The following is a 14,840-nucleotide window of genomic DNA, read 5'->3' as shown; positions in this document are numbered from 1 at the left end:
TTGGTGTTTTTTCTTTTTTTTTGGGGGGGGGGGGTGTCATTTTTTTTCAAACTTTAGGCCGTTTGCGCGAACTGAAGATCCAAAGTGTGATATTTTTCGTTATCATTTCGTTGATGAGCATGCAAATACGCAACTTTTGAGCCCCGATTAGAAATCGATATTCGAAAATTTGAACTTTTCGCTCCACCCTAATATATATATATATATATATATATATATATATATATATATATATATATATATATATATATATATATATATACACCAGGGAAGCAAGAAAGTTCGTGCGCTTTTATACTGTGAAAGAAAACTTTCAATTACAGGGTTTTAACGGTTTATTTATTCGGCAAAATAGCCTCCATTTGCTTCTACAACCTTCTCCCAGCGCTCAACAAGCTTGTAAATGCCAGTTTTATAGAATATTTGTTCCCGAGACTCGAAAAACTCAGCAACTGCATTTTTGACGTCTTGTTCAGTCTTGAACTGCCTGCCACGCATAAAGTTGTCCATGGCCAAGAATAAATGGTAATCCGAAGGGGGCGACATCTGGGGAGTAGGGAGGATGAGGTAGAAGCTCCCAACCAAGTTCTAAGATTACCTCCAGCGTCTGTTTTGCGGTATGAGGGCGCGCGTTGTCCTGGTGATAGAGCACACCTCTTCTGTTCACTAGTGCTGGCTGTTTCTGGGTCAGTTTGTTGGCTACCGTTCTCAGTTGTGATGAGTACACATCTTTGGTAATTGTCTTACCAGTTCCAAGAATTCGTAGTGCACGATACCGTTTGTAGTCCACCAAACACAGAGCAAAACCTTGCGTTGATGGATGTTCGGTTTTGCAGTCAAAGGCTTCGGATCATTCGGTGATAGCCAATGGTATGACCGTTTTTTATTATCATAGATGACCCACTTCTCGTCACAAGTTAATATACGGTCTAAAATTGGACAGATTTTGTGTCTCGTCAACAAAGATGAACAAATATTCAGTCTTAGAACTTGGCTCGTAGCGGCCAGCTGGTGAGGGACCCACTGACTCAGTTTCCAGGTCTTCCCCAACTGATGCAGACTTACCCGAATGGTTTCCCTGCTTACCTCGAATCGATGAGCAGGTTCCTCACATGTTTGACTGGAATCATCTTCAATAGCGGCCTTCATGTGGTCCATATCCACTGATTTAAGCCTTCCAAAGCGAGGCCTATCTTGCAGGGTCTCGTCACCAGTTGAAAAGGTCTGGAACTTTTTTGTGCTGTACGTTTACTTATTACACTCTCTCCGAAAGCAACACATATTTTTCTAGCTGCTTCTGCACCATTTGTCCCTAATTTAAACTCGTAAAGCAAACAAGCTCTAAAAACTTCATTTGACACTGACATGATCACGAGCGATTTTTACACACCACACTAACAAATGCGTTGTTGTATTCACCGTGGCTGATGCGTCAATGAATAAGCTTTCCCAAACAGTCAAAACTTTAATGGTACGGCGACAGGTGTCGCCGCAGCAGCCAAATGGACGCGGGAATGGTTAAAAAGCGCACGAACTTGGTATATATATATATATATATATATATATATATATATATATATATATATATACTGAATGTGTCAAAAGTCCGGTGCCATAGGCCAACTTCGTTGACTAAAGATAAGAAAAAAAAAATGGGAAGAGAGGAAAGTTGTTGAAAATAGCTGTTTTTGAATCTGGAATGGTTAAACTTTTCCAATCGTATCAGCCATTTGAGCTCCACACTGGGTAAGACGTCTAATATTGAATGGAAAAATAATATTGCCAATTCAGCAGACTATTCTCTCAGACCTTCACCATATCAACAATACAAAATTCTTTGAAAACGAGTTCAAGGTGTTGTAGTTTCCCTAACACAGCAATGTGCTCATTCCCCGTGTCATTTTTCCGTGCTCGTACGTTTCATTCGAACTGCAACTGTACACGTTGCGTTTTTATTTAACGTAGAGCGCCTCTCCAGTATGGAGCCCAAACGACTGGTGCAATTGAAAAAAAAAAAAAAAAAAAAAATCCGGCATTTTAGATTAAAAATTTCCTATTTGAACAATTTTCCATTTTTCATATCTTTACTAATAACGTATAACAAAGTTGGTCTATGGCCCCGGATTTTTGATACACTCGATATATATACAGTGGCGGATCCAAGAGGGGGCTATAGAACCTCTGAGTTAGTTCTTTTACGGTAAAAAATATTTTGTGATGTATAACGGAAATTCAGAAGGTCTATATTATGTCTGTATGTAGATAGATAAAACAGAAAACAACTGATACGTATGCACAGAAAACATATCCTGGCGCTTCAACTAGTTCATGGAGAAATGATCCCAATAAATTCCTTTAAATTAGAAGCATTTCATATCAATGGAATTTAAAAAATCACTGCTAGTAATTAGTCTTTGAGAAAGACGAAATTCGTTGGGTTAAGCTTTGACCCTTTTAGCCCCTACTCTAAGATTTCGAATATGCTATTATTCCGATTGTTTACCTTCATTTTTAATAGTTCAGCGCAAACAGCAGCTTGCGTGTGTTTCTTCACTCCTCTCATTCTTAAACCTTCATTCTCACCATCGTGATTAGTTCGATTGGGTAGAAAAGTGTGATTAACTAAGCAAACTCATCACTAGAGACCGGATGTTTAGGCACTAAAAACCTAGAAAATAGGCATTAAAAATTTAAAAAATAGGCAGTAAAATAGGCACTAAAATGTAGCTCGAAATAATGAAGTTAAATACTCAATACCATTAAAAAATAGATTCAAGTCATAAATAATGCTCAAAGAATATAGAAACATACTTCTTTGTCAATGTCTTCTTTTATTGCATATAAAAACGAAGCTTGCTATGCATTCCATATATACTGGGTGAACCTGGAAGATGTGCACATACTTCGGGAGGTGATTCGTGACATCAAAAGAATACAAAAAGTCCTCTTGCATGTTGTGGAATTCCGTGTCGTATACGAGTGACAGGGGGGCCAACTTGGAATCGAAAATCGAATCCTGACAATTGGAGCGAGACATAAAAGTGTGTACATACTTTGGGAGGTGATTCGTGAATTCAAGAGGACTTTTTGTCTTCTTTTCATGTCACGAACCACCTTCCAACGTATGTGCACATCTATCTGTTCCGTTCCAATGGTCAGGATTCGATTTTCGATTCCAAGTTTGCATCCCTGTCAATCGTACACGACGCGGAATTCCACATTCAACAGGATTTTTTGTCTTCTTTTCATGTCACGAATCACCTCCGAACGTATGTGCACATCTATCTTTTCTAGTCCAATTGTCAATATTCGATTTTCGATTCCAAGTTGGCATCATTATCACTCGCACACGACACTGAATTCGACAAACTACAAGAGAACTTTTTGTCTTCTTTTGATATCATTAATCACCTAGGAAGTATGTGCACCTCTTTGAAGTTCACCCTGTGTATATATTGTAACGTACCACGTGCTTGTGTTTACAAACACCTAATATACGTATATATGTATGTATTATTTATGTTATATAAATTATATATTTCCCAATGAAGGCTTATTTTGAAGAAAATGCATAGAATAGGCAACATTAGGCACTAAAGCAATTATTTAGGCAGTAAAGGTCGAAATAGGCAAAATAGGCAAAATAAAATTGGCTTAAATCGAAACTATAACCCCTTATATAAACTTTAAAACGTTATTTTTGATCATATCTTTAATATTAAAGAATAGGCATTTTGCCTAACATCCGGTCTCTACTCATCACCATCACAACGCTGAACACGTATTTCAGACTTTGATTGCTTCCGATTTTGAAACCGCTTTTGCGCACACTGTCATTACTCAATACCTTGTGTATCACATAGTCATTAACAAATCGTATATAATAACTTTCTTTAAGTAATAAGTAAAAACTTGTGACTGTCATTGAAAATTTTGGGTTGCGAGCGGTGCGAGCAAAAAAATTTTAAACAAATGTATTTCTTTGTAAATTGACAGAAATATTGATTTAATAGGGCGCCAATTCTTTTACGGGGCGCCGCGTCGTTTACTTTTTCTGACACCTTTTCTTTCTTCTTGCTCGTTCGGCGCCCCCTTCCTACCAGCGCCCGGGTCAACCGCCCCGCTCCCCCCCCCCCCCCGTAGCTACGGCTCTGTGCTGAGTTAGACTTTATATATTTACTTAAACTCCATGCATCCCAACTTGAAAGTAACAAATGAAACTGTAATTGAAATTACAATTTTTCTGAAGTTCGTACCTTTTCTTCGTACTTCTTTCCCTCCCTGCTTGATGAAGCATTTAGCAACAACTTTCGAATTCATTTTCGTTTTGGCTATTTTCGATACTTTGTTTTCCAAAACACTACTGTCAGCGCTTCAAACAGGAAGAAAAACAGTATCAATAAAAGAAAAATGAAAGGGGAGAATGATAACAGGAAATTTCAGTTGGCTGTCATATTGATATCTGGGGTCAGGTAGAAGTGTTGTTTGGTTGAGTGTAGAGAGAAGAGAGCTTATTACCATCTACAGAAGGTTGGTTCACATTTATGGAAGCTATTTTGTGTCCCCTACGCAAGGGTGTAAAGCCGTATTTCCACCAGCTCGATTTCCGTTGTGCTCGATATAACGACCCTGACTATAAACCCACCGAAGTTTCCATTAGAGTAGGCTTCTGTTTAGAGAAATCTAATCAAGTTTGGACCACTCCTCCTTGCAAACTTTCCACAAGATAGTCAATGTGCGTGGGCGACGTAAGGAAATCGCTCGCTTCAAACACCCGAAAGAACAAAAGTCCATTGGTGCAGCGTCGGGAGACTTGATAGGGATGTCTGAATATGGGATAGCATGGATTCCAGTTTCACGTGCTTTGGGGGCCATGTGTGCCACAATTGTTGTTCGAGCCGTGTTGCTGGCTGGTTTGTCTTGATGAATGAAGACTTTCGACACCTCAGCACCATACAACGACGAAATATGCTGCCGGTATAATAGCTCCAAAACGTGTTGTTGATAGTATGCTGTTTTAATTTGCACATTTCGTGTAACTTTATGCAGGGGAAGATTTCCTTTATGGCAAAAACCTGCAACCACCATGAAGCCACGAGGAAAACTTTCGCGGCACGTGTGGACCCAATTAGCATTTTCCCTGGCATCCTTTGGATGATAGTAAATGGCTCGAACCCACTTGGAGTTTGACAAATAGATCCAGGCCTCGTCTAACGCGACCACATATTTCCATTTGTCGCCCATTAAATACCGTTCATAGAGCCGTTTGCAATGGACCATGCGTTCCCGGATGAGTTTGGCTATGAGTATGTGAACACGTGGCTTATGCTTCACTTGCAGGCGTAAATCCTGGCTGATTATCCTCTGCACAGTTGATTTGGATCTTCTAACACTTTTGGCAATGTCTCTTTGTGGCGGCGAATTCTCCTGGGTCACCAACTTCTGCACTTGTCGAACCACGTCCATTGTATGTTTGGGACGGAGGTGTTGTTTTCGTGCCACTGTGCGCACACCCGCTTCCTCTGGCTGTCCATTCTTGTTGCGTTTCAATACATTGGTAATACCCTTCTTGGAAACGGTGAAACCCTTGGACGAACACTGTTTCACAATTACACCATAGGTGTATCAAATGTCGGAAAGAGCAGTGATGTACCCCTCCCAGAATGGGGTTACTTTTGGAGGCATTTTACACTCGGAGCACTTCTCTTCCTGCTACCGAATTCTCCACACAACTGGTTTCTGATTGCTGCTGTGCTTACTGTTTGTGCGATTCTAGCGCCTCTGGCGGACGTTCCACTTCGTTTCCATAAATGTGGACCGACCTTCTGTATAATAGTTTTTGTTACAAAATACTATGTTTTCTGTCAGTGGGTCACTTTGCAGTGGAACTGATGGTGGCCAGCATAGATAAGTTTCCTTCTATGGGGATCCAAATCGGATTATTAATTTCCTGATATGATTTCGAAAACCAATCCTGTTGCCCTTGACTGCTATACACTAAGTGAAAAACTTCAGCTTCATAAAGATTTTTCCATGTTATTTAACTCTTTCTCTCTAAAGAAAACACTGAAATGAGGAATAACTTTTTAAAATATTGGTTATCACCTAAACACACTCACCATTTGACGATCCCAATATCCCAATATACATAAATACAAACAATCTAGGACATGCTTTTTACAATTTAAAGTAATTCACTTCTGTTCCTTCTTCAACCTCTTCCTCTTTTCTAATCATAAACAACTTACTACAATTCACACTGCGTACACTAGCGGAGAGGGCTAGTGTGTGAATCAGGTTTTCATGTTGGGAGGGGTGAAATTAGGCTCACAGAACACAGTGGTCTGAAGGCGCAGTAATTCAATTTGCGACAATAGCGTCCTCTCCCCCGTCTCATCCAACACACACAAATATCATTAACTGATATTAATAATAGACAGGAATTTATTAAATCAATAAAAAACTGCGCAACAATAACTAAATTATATTCCCCGTGAGATATAAAATGTTTTCGAGTATAGAATTGAGAGAATCTCACTTGTACGTGTGGAGTGTAAGACGTTGGCAAACCCATACAGTAATTTATCCAAATTCACCTCCAATCCCAAATAAACTGAAGAGTGAGGATACGATTGCAAGCGACAACTGTAGGTACAATAAAATAGTTAATCTAGGCGACAGTTAAAATAGGGGAAGAGAATATGTATATCGCGTTAGCTGCGAATAAAAATTTAGAAGTGGCCAGAAATGAAGTTTTTATTATTATTATTATTATTATTTCAGAATGCAGCTATCAGATTAAAATTACATGGAAGGACAAAAATCAATGGAATCTGACTATACACTGATTTTTTTTTTCCTTAAAGAATTTTCTCAGGTGTGGGTTTCCACTGACAGTGATCTTATAGCGACTGAGGCGACTACTTTCGGTGCGTTGGTGCATCGAAGGTCAGCAGAGAGTGCTACGGACACAGCTTCCTCTCTTGCTGCTGTTCAAGAATTTTTCTCCAAACACTCAGGTATTGTATGCTGAACTACTGTGGTATATGATATGAGAGGGAAAAAAGCGAAGAAGAGTATTAAGTAGAACTACTGTGTAAATGATGCTGTCAACCTAACATAAAGTTTATTTTTCAAATAGGATTATACCAGCTGATTACATATTCCACATCAGGGCTGTGCTATTATCACCTCCCCGTTTTATTGTGTGAAACCCGCTCTAACATCTGTCCTGCTTCACTTCAGTGACTTTTTTTTTTTTTTAATTCGGTGTGCAACTTCGCCATGGTAGAAACAACAGCTGTGACAAGTCTTTAGGATTAATTTTTTCTGTGTTTGTGTTATAATACTCAAAATTGTATAGATGCATTAAACATTCTACTACAAAATTATCCTTGCATTGATATAAGATTTTAAAAAATAGGTTAGAGATTGCTATTCTGCGTAATATGATGTATATGTGGAAATTTTTTTAAAAAAATATTGTTGCTTTCCTTTGCTTCTATAACATCACAGCAATAGTTTTGATAGTTTTAATTGTAGCAATTCATAATTTCAAGCAGTATTGCAAACTTCAAGAATCTTTTATCATACTAAACACAACAATACACTGAACAAGGGTATGTGATAAAAAATATATATAAAAACACAAACACATAACAGTTTCAACACACCAACTGTGTCTTCATCCGACTTCCGTGAAGTAGCAAAAAAGAACTGGAAGTCAGTTAGTGTGTTGAAACTATTACGTGTTTGTGTTTTTATACATATTTTTATCACATAGCCGTGCTCAATGTATTGTTGTGTTTAGTTTGGCAATATGGAAACAAGGCCTGATAGAATAGTTATAGGACATCTTTATCGTATCTTCGAAACGATTTGAAATATACAATGCTGTAAACAGCTTTATGATCTTGACATCTGTTGAAAACCATCTACGTGATTGAGTATGATATTCATCTAAGCTGGTTTTTCAAAAAAGTCAAATTTCAGTCCCTTGTAACTTTGTTTTATTTATACGAAATACGTCATATGAGATTATAGTATTCATCACTAAAGTATTTTCGATGTGCACTGTCACGTATTTGCGTTACCACTGTTGTAGAGAGTCCCAATATTTGGATGTTTGTTATACTGTAGCGTCTTTACTGTGTAACACTAAATAGTAAATGTGGTATTGTAACTTTTCGCTTAACGTGTAAGTTTGAAACACTTAATAATCTGATACAGAACTATGTTAGGTTGGCAACATCGTTAATTTGATGATACTACGGGATATTTTAAACAATTTCTCCCTGTCAATATTTGCATTGCCCAAAATTTCAGCATGTTTTATCTATTAGTTTAGTTTAAAAGTTACAATAGAATTTCAAAGTAAATGGTGCACCCTGTATAATATATATATATATACCAAAAAAATATGAGATATAAATTCATGAGTACAGTCGTCTAAAGTTGACTAGCAGAAAAGTCCGTATGAAGATTCGCCGAGAAAAGCTTCGTTTCTGAGACAAAAAGGGATATCGACATATGACAGTTACAGCTTTACACTGTGCCGAATTCTGGCTTTTTTCCGGATTGTATTACAATCTTCGACCATTCCATTGTAGGGAGTTTCCAGATAAGGTATCAGAGACGCATAAAACAATCAGTTTAAGTTGTTCCGCAGATAGAGCCATGGAGTTGAGATCTGATGAGCGTGACGACCAGGTTAGGTTCACATCTACCAACTCAATTCGATCGGCAAGTCGATTAAAATTAGTGACAGCACATGATGCATAAAGTTTCCTTTCAAATGATTGTTCGATGGCATATCATCGAAGAACTGATGCGTGTATTGTTCTACAAAGTATGTGTACATTTCGCGTAAGACTGTTAGGAAGAGGAAGTTCATAGTATCGCATAAATGTGTCACTAAATTGCCGTTGATGATGTGTTATGGTATGGATTTCCATTGACCTGTTGATGTTAATTGTGGAAGTTAACGATACCGTTACAATTGAAGTGTGCTCCATCGTTGTGTAGTATCAGGGAATAAAAGTTAAGATTTCCTGTCCATATTACTCCTGGTTATTCCTGTCCATGGAAAACTTCGTTCTAAGTAACTGCTGGTAGTTGTTTCTTCTTATTTCATATTTTAAACTTCTAACATTGACTTTTTTTTTATGCAGTTACTAAATATCACTTTCGTAGTTTTCTTATGTCAGCCAGGCTTCTTTGCTGTTCTGTTGGATATTCGTAAGGTTCTGTGATGTTGTCTAGGAAGAAAATGAGACACAGTAATGATTCTGTGGCTAATTGAACATACTGCAGTCTTAACAAGCATTTACTATTCTACGTTTTAAACTGCAAATATTTAGTTGCTTAAAAACTTCTTTTTTCTTCATAATCTGTTAAAGTTTAAGCTTCAAATCATTATTTACCCTGTGTTGATATTCTAATTGATGAAAACTGTCAATAACATACTTTAGCCTATGTCACTGATTGTAGTATCTCCACAACCAAATTGCTGTTTATAATATTGTTTTGTAGAGTCAATCCGCTCCTCTAAGATTTTTCTTCTTGTTTTTTAATGTTTATATTAAGTAAGAAACAATCAACAAATACATTTAAACTAATTGATCATGTTGGTAGCTAAAGTGGCAGGGATTTGCCTTTCAGGCAAGAGGTTGAAGTTTGAGTACCCGTCAGTCTAGCGATCAGTTTTTTTTTGTTGTTTTTTTTCTCATATTTTAAAATTTTCCTGATGCGTAAAAATGAAATTATTTATAAAATGCTTTTTAAATACACGCAGTCATACCAGATCAAACAGAAACAAAGCATGTAAAAGCTATTATTCCTGACCATTATTGTGTAAGTAAACGAATAGCTGTTCGTTTATTAAAGTTATGCTTTCTTCTCTTCTAACTTCAGATGCTTTAGCTATTGCCTTGATTCAGTGTACATCACCATTTATTGAGCCGAAGTTTTTAGAAACTGCCTACAATATGATCCAAAAAGGGTACGATTCTGTGTTTTCTGTTACCAGGGAACATAAGCTGCGGTGGAAAGAAACTTCACGTAAGTCCTATTTATGATTACTGAGTAAGGGTAAATCAAATCAACCATATTGTGGTGTATGTAAATTTAATACCTGACTGAATTATTTTCCATATCTGACACTTACGCTGTATATTTCTATAGTTGTCTTCAATCAGAAATTTTGCTTTATGTCAATCATAAGACCAGCCTGTGTTGTTTTATGCCAATATATTGTGAAGAATTTGGTGAACAGAAAAGAAAGAAAAAAAGAGAAATAAAGGGAAGTAACAAGGGGAGAAAAAGACATGAAAATCTGAGAGCAGTTTGGAGTGTGTTCATTACACACCTTTTTGATCGAAATTATTTTGTTTTTATTTTTTTAATAGAGTGCAAGAGCACTACTCTAAAACCGTGCATAACGCCACTAACTGGTTCCGTTGTGCAAAACCACGTTTTTCAAGGTCCAGTTACAATGGTTTATATTTGAATTCATTTATCATAAAAGTTTAGAATCATAAACAATAAAAAATATATATGCTTATTGTTTAAAAATTCGAACTGGCACACTTTTTGTCAATTTGTAAATACAGTGAAACCTCTACTAACGGACACCTCTATAAAGCGGACACCTCCCATAACGGACATATTTTGTAATCCCCAAACACTGTAATAGGAAAAAACATATTGGCAAACCTCTCTAAAGCGGACACTCTCTAGTACGGACACGGACAGTCTTTCTTGTCTTTTATAGGTATTATTTACCTCCGTATTACGGACACTTTCTCTAGAAACAAGTTGGAAAGTGCACTAAAAATACACTTTTAGTAATCCATACGTATGTCACCAAGGAAGAAAATGTGGGTGTGACAACATTTTGCCTCGTCAACTGTCCGTTCAGCAACCCAGAGGAAGGGTCTCTGTTTCACAACACCCTCATATCCTTTGCTTGCATTCCACTCCCACCCAACCTGCTTCAGAAACAAAAGTGATTGACCAGTTGCCCACTGTTTGGAATGACACATCATTCTATTGTCCCGCTGGAATCTCTAACCAAGCAGAATACAAGTTTGGTATTTTTGACCACGGGTACGCATATTGTCTTTTAAAAAAAGTCATTGCTGGACTGCAATTAACTCACAAATTAAAGCAACACACCAAAAACTATAACATCTTATCCCCATGTTGTGCCTCGAATTGGATGGCGCAAGATAATGCAGGTACAGTAACATTTTGGTAATATTCATAAACACGTAATTCATGCAAAAATATTTTTTTTTCAATTCCATATTACCTTGTTTATTACTTTACGTAAGAAAATATTGAAACCTCTCTAAGGCGGACACCTCTCTATAGCGGACAATTTTTGATTCCCCACGGCTGTCCGCTTTAGAGAGGTTTCACTTTACATGTAGTAATAGAATTGCGTTAAGACAATAACCGTTGTTCAAAACCGCGTTATGAAAGGTATTTCTGTATTTTGGTATTTCATAATCCGTACATGAATACTATCATTGCAATATTTATTAAATACATAAAATGAGTTAATTACTGATACACTCAATAGATAGATAATGCATCTTACAAGTTGGTTGAAATTGTGCCGCATCCAGAAAAATAATTCAGAGGAGGATTTGTCAATAAAAAATGTGGCATATTAGAGAAATTTCAAACTAGCTTGAAATGATACTTTATCCTACGTAAATTTGTGAATTTCGTAGGATGCCTGCAGGTTCATAGCTCCTTCTTAGAGGGAGCAGAAATTCGAGGGGACAATGACAAAAGTGTCAAGAAACATGACAAAACTGTTCATTTATTTATTATTTATGGAGTTTGAAACATATCTGTAGCTCCTTTTACAAAGGATATACTATAATGACAAATATTACGGTACACAAATCCAAAACAACGAAGGGTAATCATTAACATTCAAATATTAGAAAAAGATATACACAACTCAATTCAGTTGCATATTTTCCTGTGTGTTAGTACAGAAATATACGAAATATTAATTTTTGTTCATTTACGAAGAAGAGGCCTTATCAAAGTATAAAACAGCTCTACCAAGCGAGAGAAAAGTTTTAAATTTTTCATGTTGCCCACCAACCTATGGTTGATGTGAATAAGAAGAAGAAGTAATTTTTGTAAAGAAAATTGGTAACACTCTTATTTAAAATATTTGGGATTTACAGGACGGTTATCACAAGAAAATTTTGAGATATTCGTATAAAAAAAAAAAAAAAAAAAAAAATTGAGAAATCACTCACGATGAAACACACAATTTGCCAGGCACTCCTTACATAACATACAGGAGTTTACTTGAGCAATTTGCAAGCTGGTATAGATCTAGTGCACGCAGAATGTTTTTATTGTAAGGCAAGGGAACGAGACCCAATTGACGTTGGTATCTCATGGAGTGTCGTTGAGGGTAAAAGAATACCATCATAGACGAAAAGTGGCTTTGTCTGTGGCTGTGGAAAACGGAATAATTAAATCAGTTTCCGTAAGCACCTTTAGCCCGGAAAAGCCTCGCTGTATTTTCCAGTTTGTTCTGAGAGTTGCTCCAATGATAGTCGATTTACGTAGTACATTTCCTTTTGAGAATCATGGTCTTCGTATTTCACAATATCGCGCAGAGCTTTCAAATCGCTTCACTTCTCTTCCCGCTTAGCAAGTGTTGAATCATAGCCTTCCCTGTCTCTTTGAACCTGCTGCAAGTTTCTTCCATGGAGAGATATGGAACTTCGTAGAGCAATTACTTCGACTTGTTCTCATCTTCCCTTCGAAATTAAACTACCGTATCAGCAAAGTCGATAATTTCAAGTATCTGGGAAGTATTTTGACGATAGACGCTTTCTGCACCAAAGAAATCAGGTCAAGAATTGTCATAGCTAAAAAAGCATTGAACAAGAAAAGATCACTCTTAACTAGCAGGCTCAATATTGGACTTTATTTGGAGAGCTTCGAAATGTGGTGTTGGAGGAAAATGGAGAAAATAAAATGGACAGAGAGAGCAACAAACCAAGATACTTTAAACCGGATATGAGGAAAGAGGACACTTCTGGCAAGTATCCTTCGTAGGATGGCCAATTGATTGGACACATCTTGCGAAGAAATTCTCCTCTTCACACCACCATAGAAGGAAAGATGGAAGCGAAGCGAGGAATAGGAAGAAGAAGAAGACAGCTGATCGATGATTTGAGAAATAGAAGAAAATATTGGGAGTTAAAAGAGGAAGCTGAAGGTCGAGAAGCGTGGAAGAAACATTTCCAGGCCCAAATCTAAAATTGAAATTTATCACTTTGAGAGAGTGAAACTTATCACAGTAAGTTTTGTTGTAATTATTTATTTATCGCCTATGAACGCGGCAACATCGAGAAATTGCCACTGATATATTCTAAAGGAACGCTTACTATTCCTCATGCCGTTCAACACTCAGTTATTTAGCGAGGATGGAGAATGAGCTCCAGAGTTGGCCACAGATGTTTAATGGTTTGAAAAGCTTTATCACTTCTATTGTGAAGGGCGGAGAAGGGGAGATTTAATCACTATTACTTATTTTTCCCGAATCGTTGACTATGAACGAACTAATTTGATACTTGGAGATTCCTTGCTGCACAGAATATGAATATCATATTCTTGAACTTGCACGAACGTTCGAAATCTAATATCAAAGAGATGGATATGTATTCGCTATATTGGACGCAGCAGGTAAAGAACACCTTATAGATATTAAAATATGATAATACTATACGGGAGTTTTTCTAACTAAAAAATAGGAATATTGATTTATTTTCCCGAATTTTGGGAAATTCTATCTGAAAAGAGTAAGAGAAGGGAGAATTATTATTATATGTATCTTTTGAGCTTTAAAAAAGTAAAGATATCTCTCGACTCTTCCATAACTTCAGCACTTAGAGGAAATGTTAACACTACACTCCTGCCTATTTACCACAGATTTCTCTTACTTGACAGAGGCTGAGCAAATTCCTGAGCCCCATTTGGACGAGGGAAGAGCGGGAGGATAAATCCTGTCTGCACTGGAGATCAAACCCAACAGAGATCGAGAGTTATCGTGGAATAGACAAACAAACGGCAACGCCGGTTGTCTCGAATAATAGCAGGTTGCTACATTTATCTATTTCTTTTGAATCATTGGACATAAAGTTGAGAAATTCGGCATATCTATTTAGTAAATAAAATACATGCATACTCACTCACTTGCCTAAGTTTAGTAACTTCTAGTCTTGAAGGGCGAAGAAATTGAAGAGAATTTAATGTAGCGATTGCATTGGGAGAGATCGTTTTTGTACCACTTTGAGGTGGAGGAGTTCTGCAACTGCGGTAACGTTAACGATTTTGTGCCATCAGAAGCCAATGTTTTCAATAGTTTTCCATTAATATTATTTGTGACCAGGAGATGAAAAGCCATTTTATTACGCCGTAAGTGAGAAAATGTTCCATAAGTCATACCTAATGGTTCCTATTTTTAACAAAAACTGTGATATTACCTTCTAAGTGTATGTCTAACATGAGCTTTTTAAGTATGAGAGTTTGGATTGGAGTTTAGCTTCCCTTTCAGCACCAAGGCTATGAGACATGGACCTACACTTTAAGGTAGAATCCGAACCATATAATCCGTTACAATTTTTCGAGACTCTCCCACTAAATCTCGAACCCAGAATCCCATGCATGAAAGTCTTTTGAGTATTAGTATTTCTCAAATTAATAAATACGATTAATTCATGCTTATAGTTATGAAAAGTTGGAGTTTCTAGTTCCCAATGATTGTCACTGTACATTGAGTTTTCTGTAAATTAGGC

At 37.0% G+C, this 14,840-nt stretch overlaps 1 protein-coding gene across 1 annotated transcript in view; it reads left to right on the top strand.

Moving 5' to 3' along the window:
* Csas (CMP-sialic acid synthase) overlaps positions 1 to 14,840 on the top strand; it is a 59,845-nt gene that overhangs the window by 24,563 nt on the left and 20,442 nt on the right. Inside the window, exons 3-4 of the mRNA XM_081731236.1 lie at positions 6,867 to 7,019; positions 9,913 to 10,059. Coding sequence (XP_081587362.1) covers positions 6,867 to 7,019; positions 9,913 to 10,059 — 300 coding nt within the window. The remainder of the gene's footprint in view (positions 1 to 6,866; positions 7,020 to 9,912; positions 10,060 to 14,840) is intronic.

This window comes from Thermobia domestica, chromosome 11 (genome assembly GCF_964235325.1).
Source record: "Thermobia domestica chromosome 11, izTheDome1.hap1.1, whole genome shotgun sequence".
Classification (NCBI taxonomy): Eukaryota; Metazoa; Arthropoda; class Insecta; order Zygentoma; family Lepismatidae; genus Thermobia; species Thermobia domestica.
This window is presented reverse-complemented; position numbering and strand designations above follow the sequence as displayed.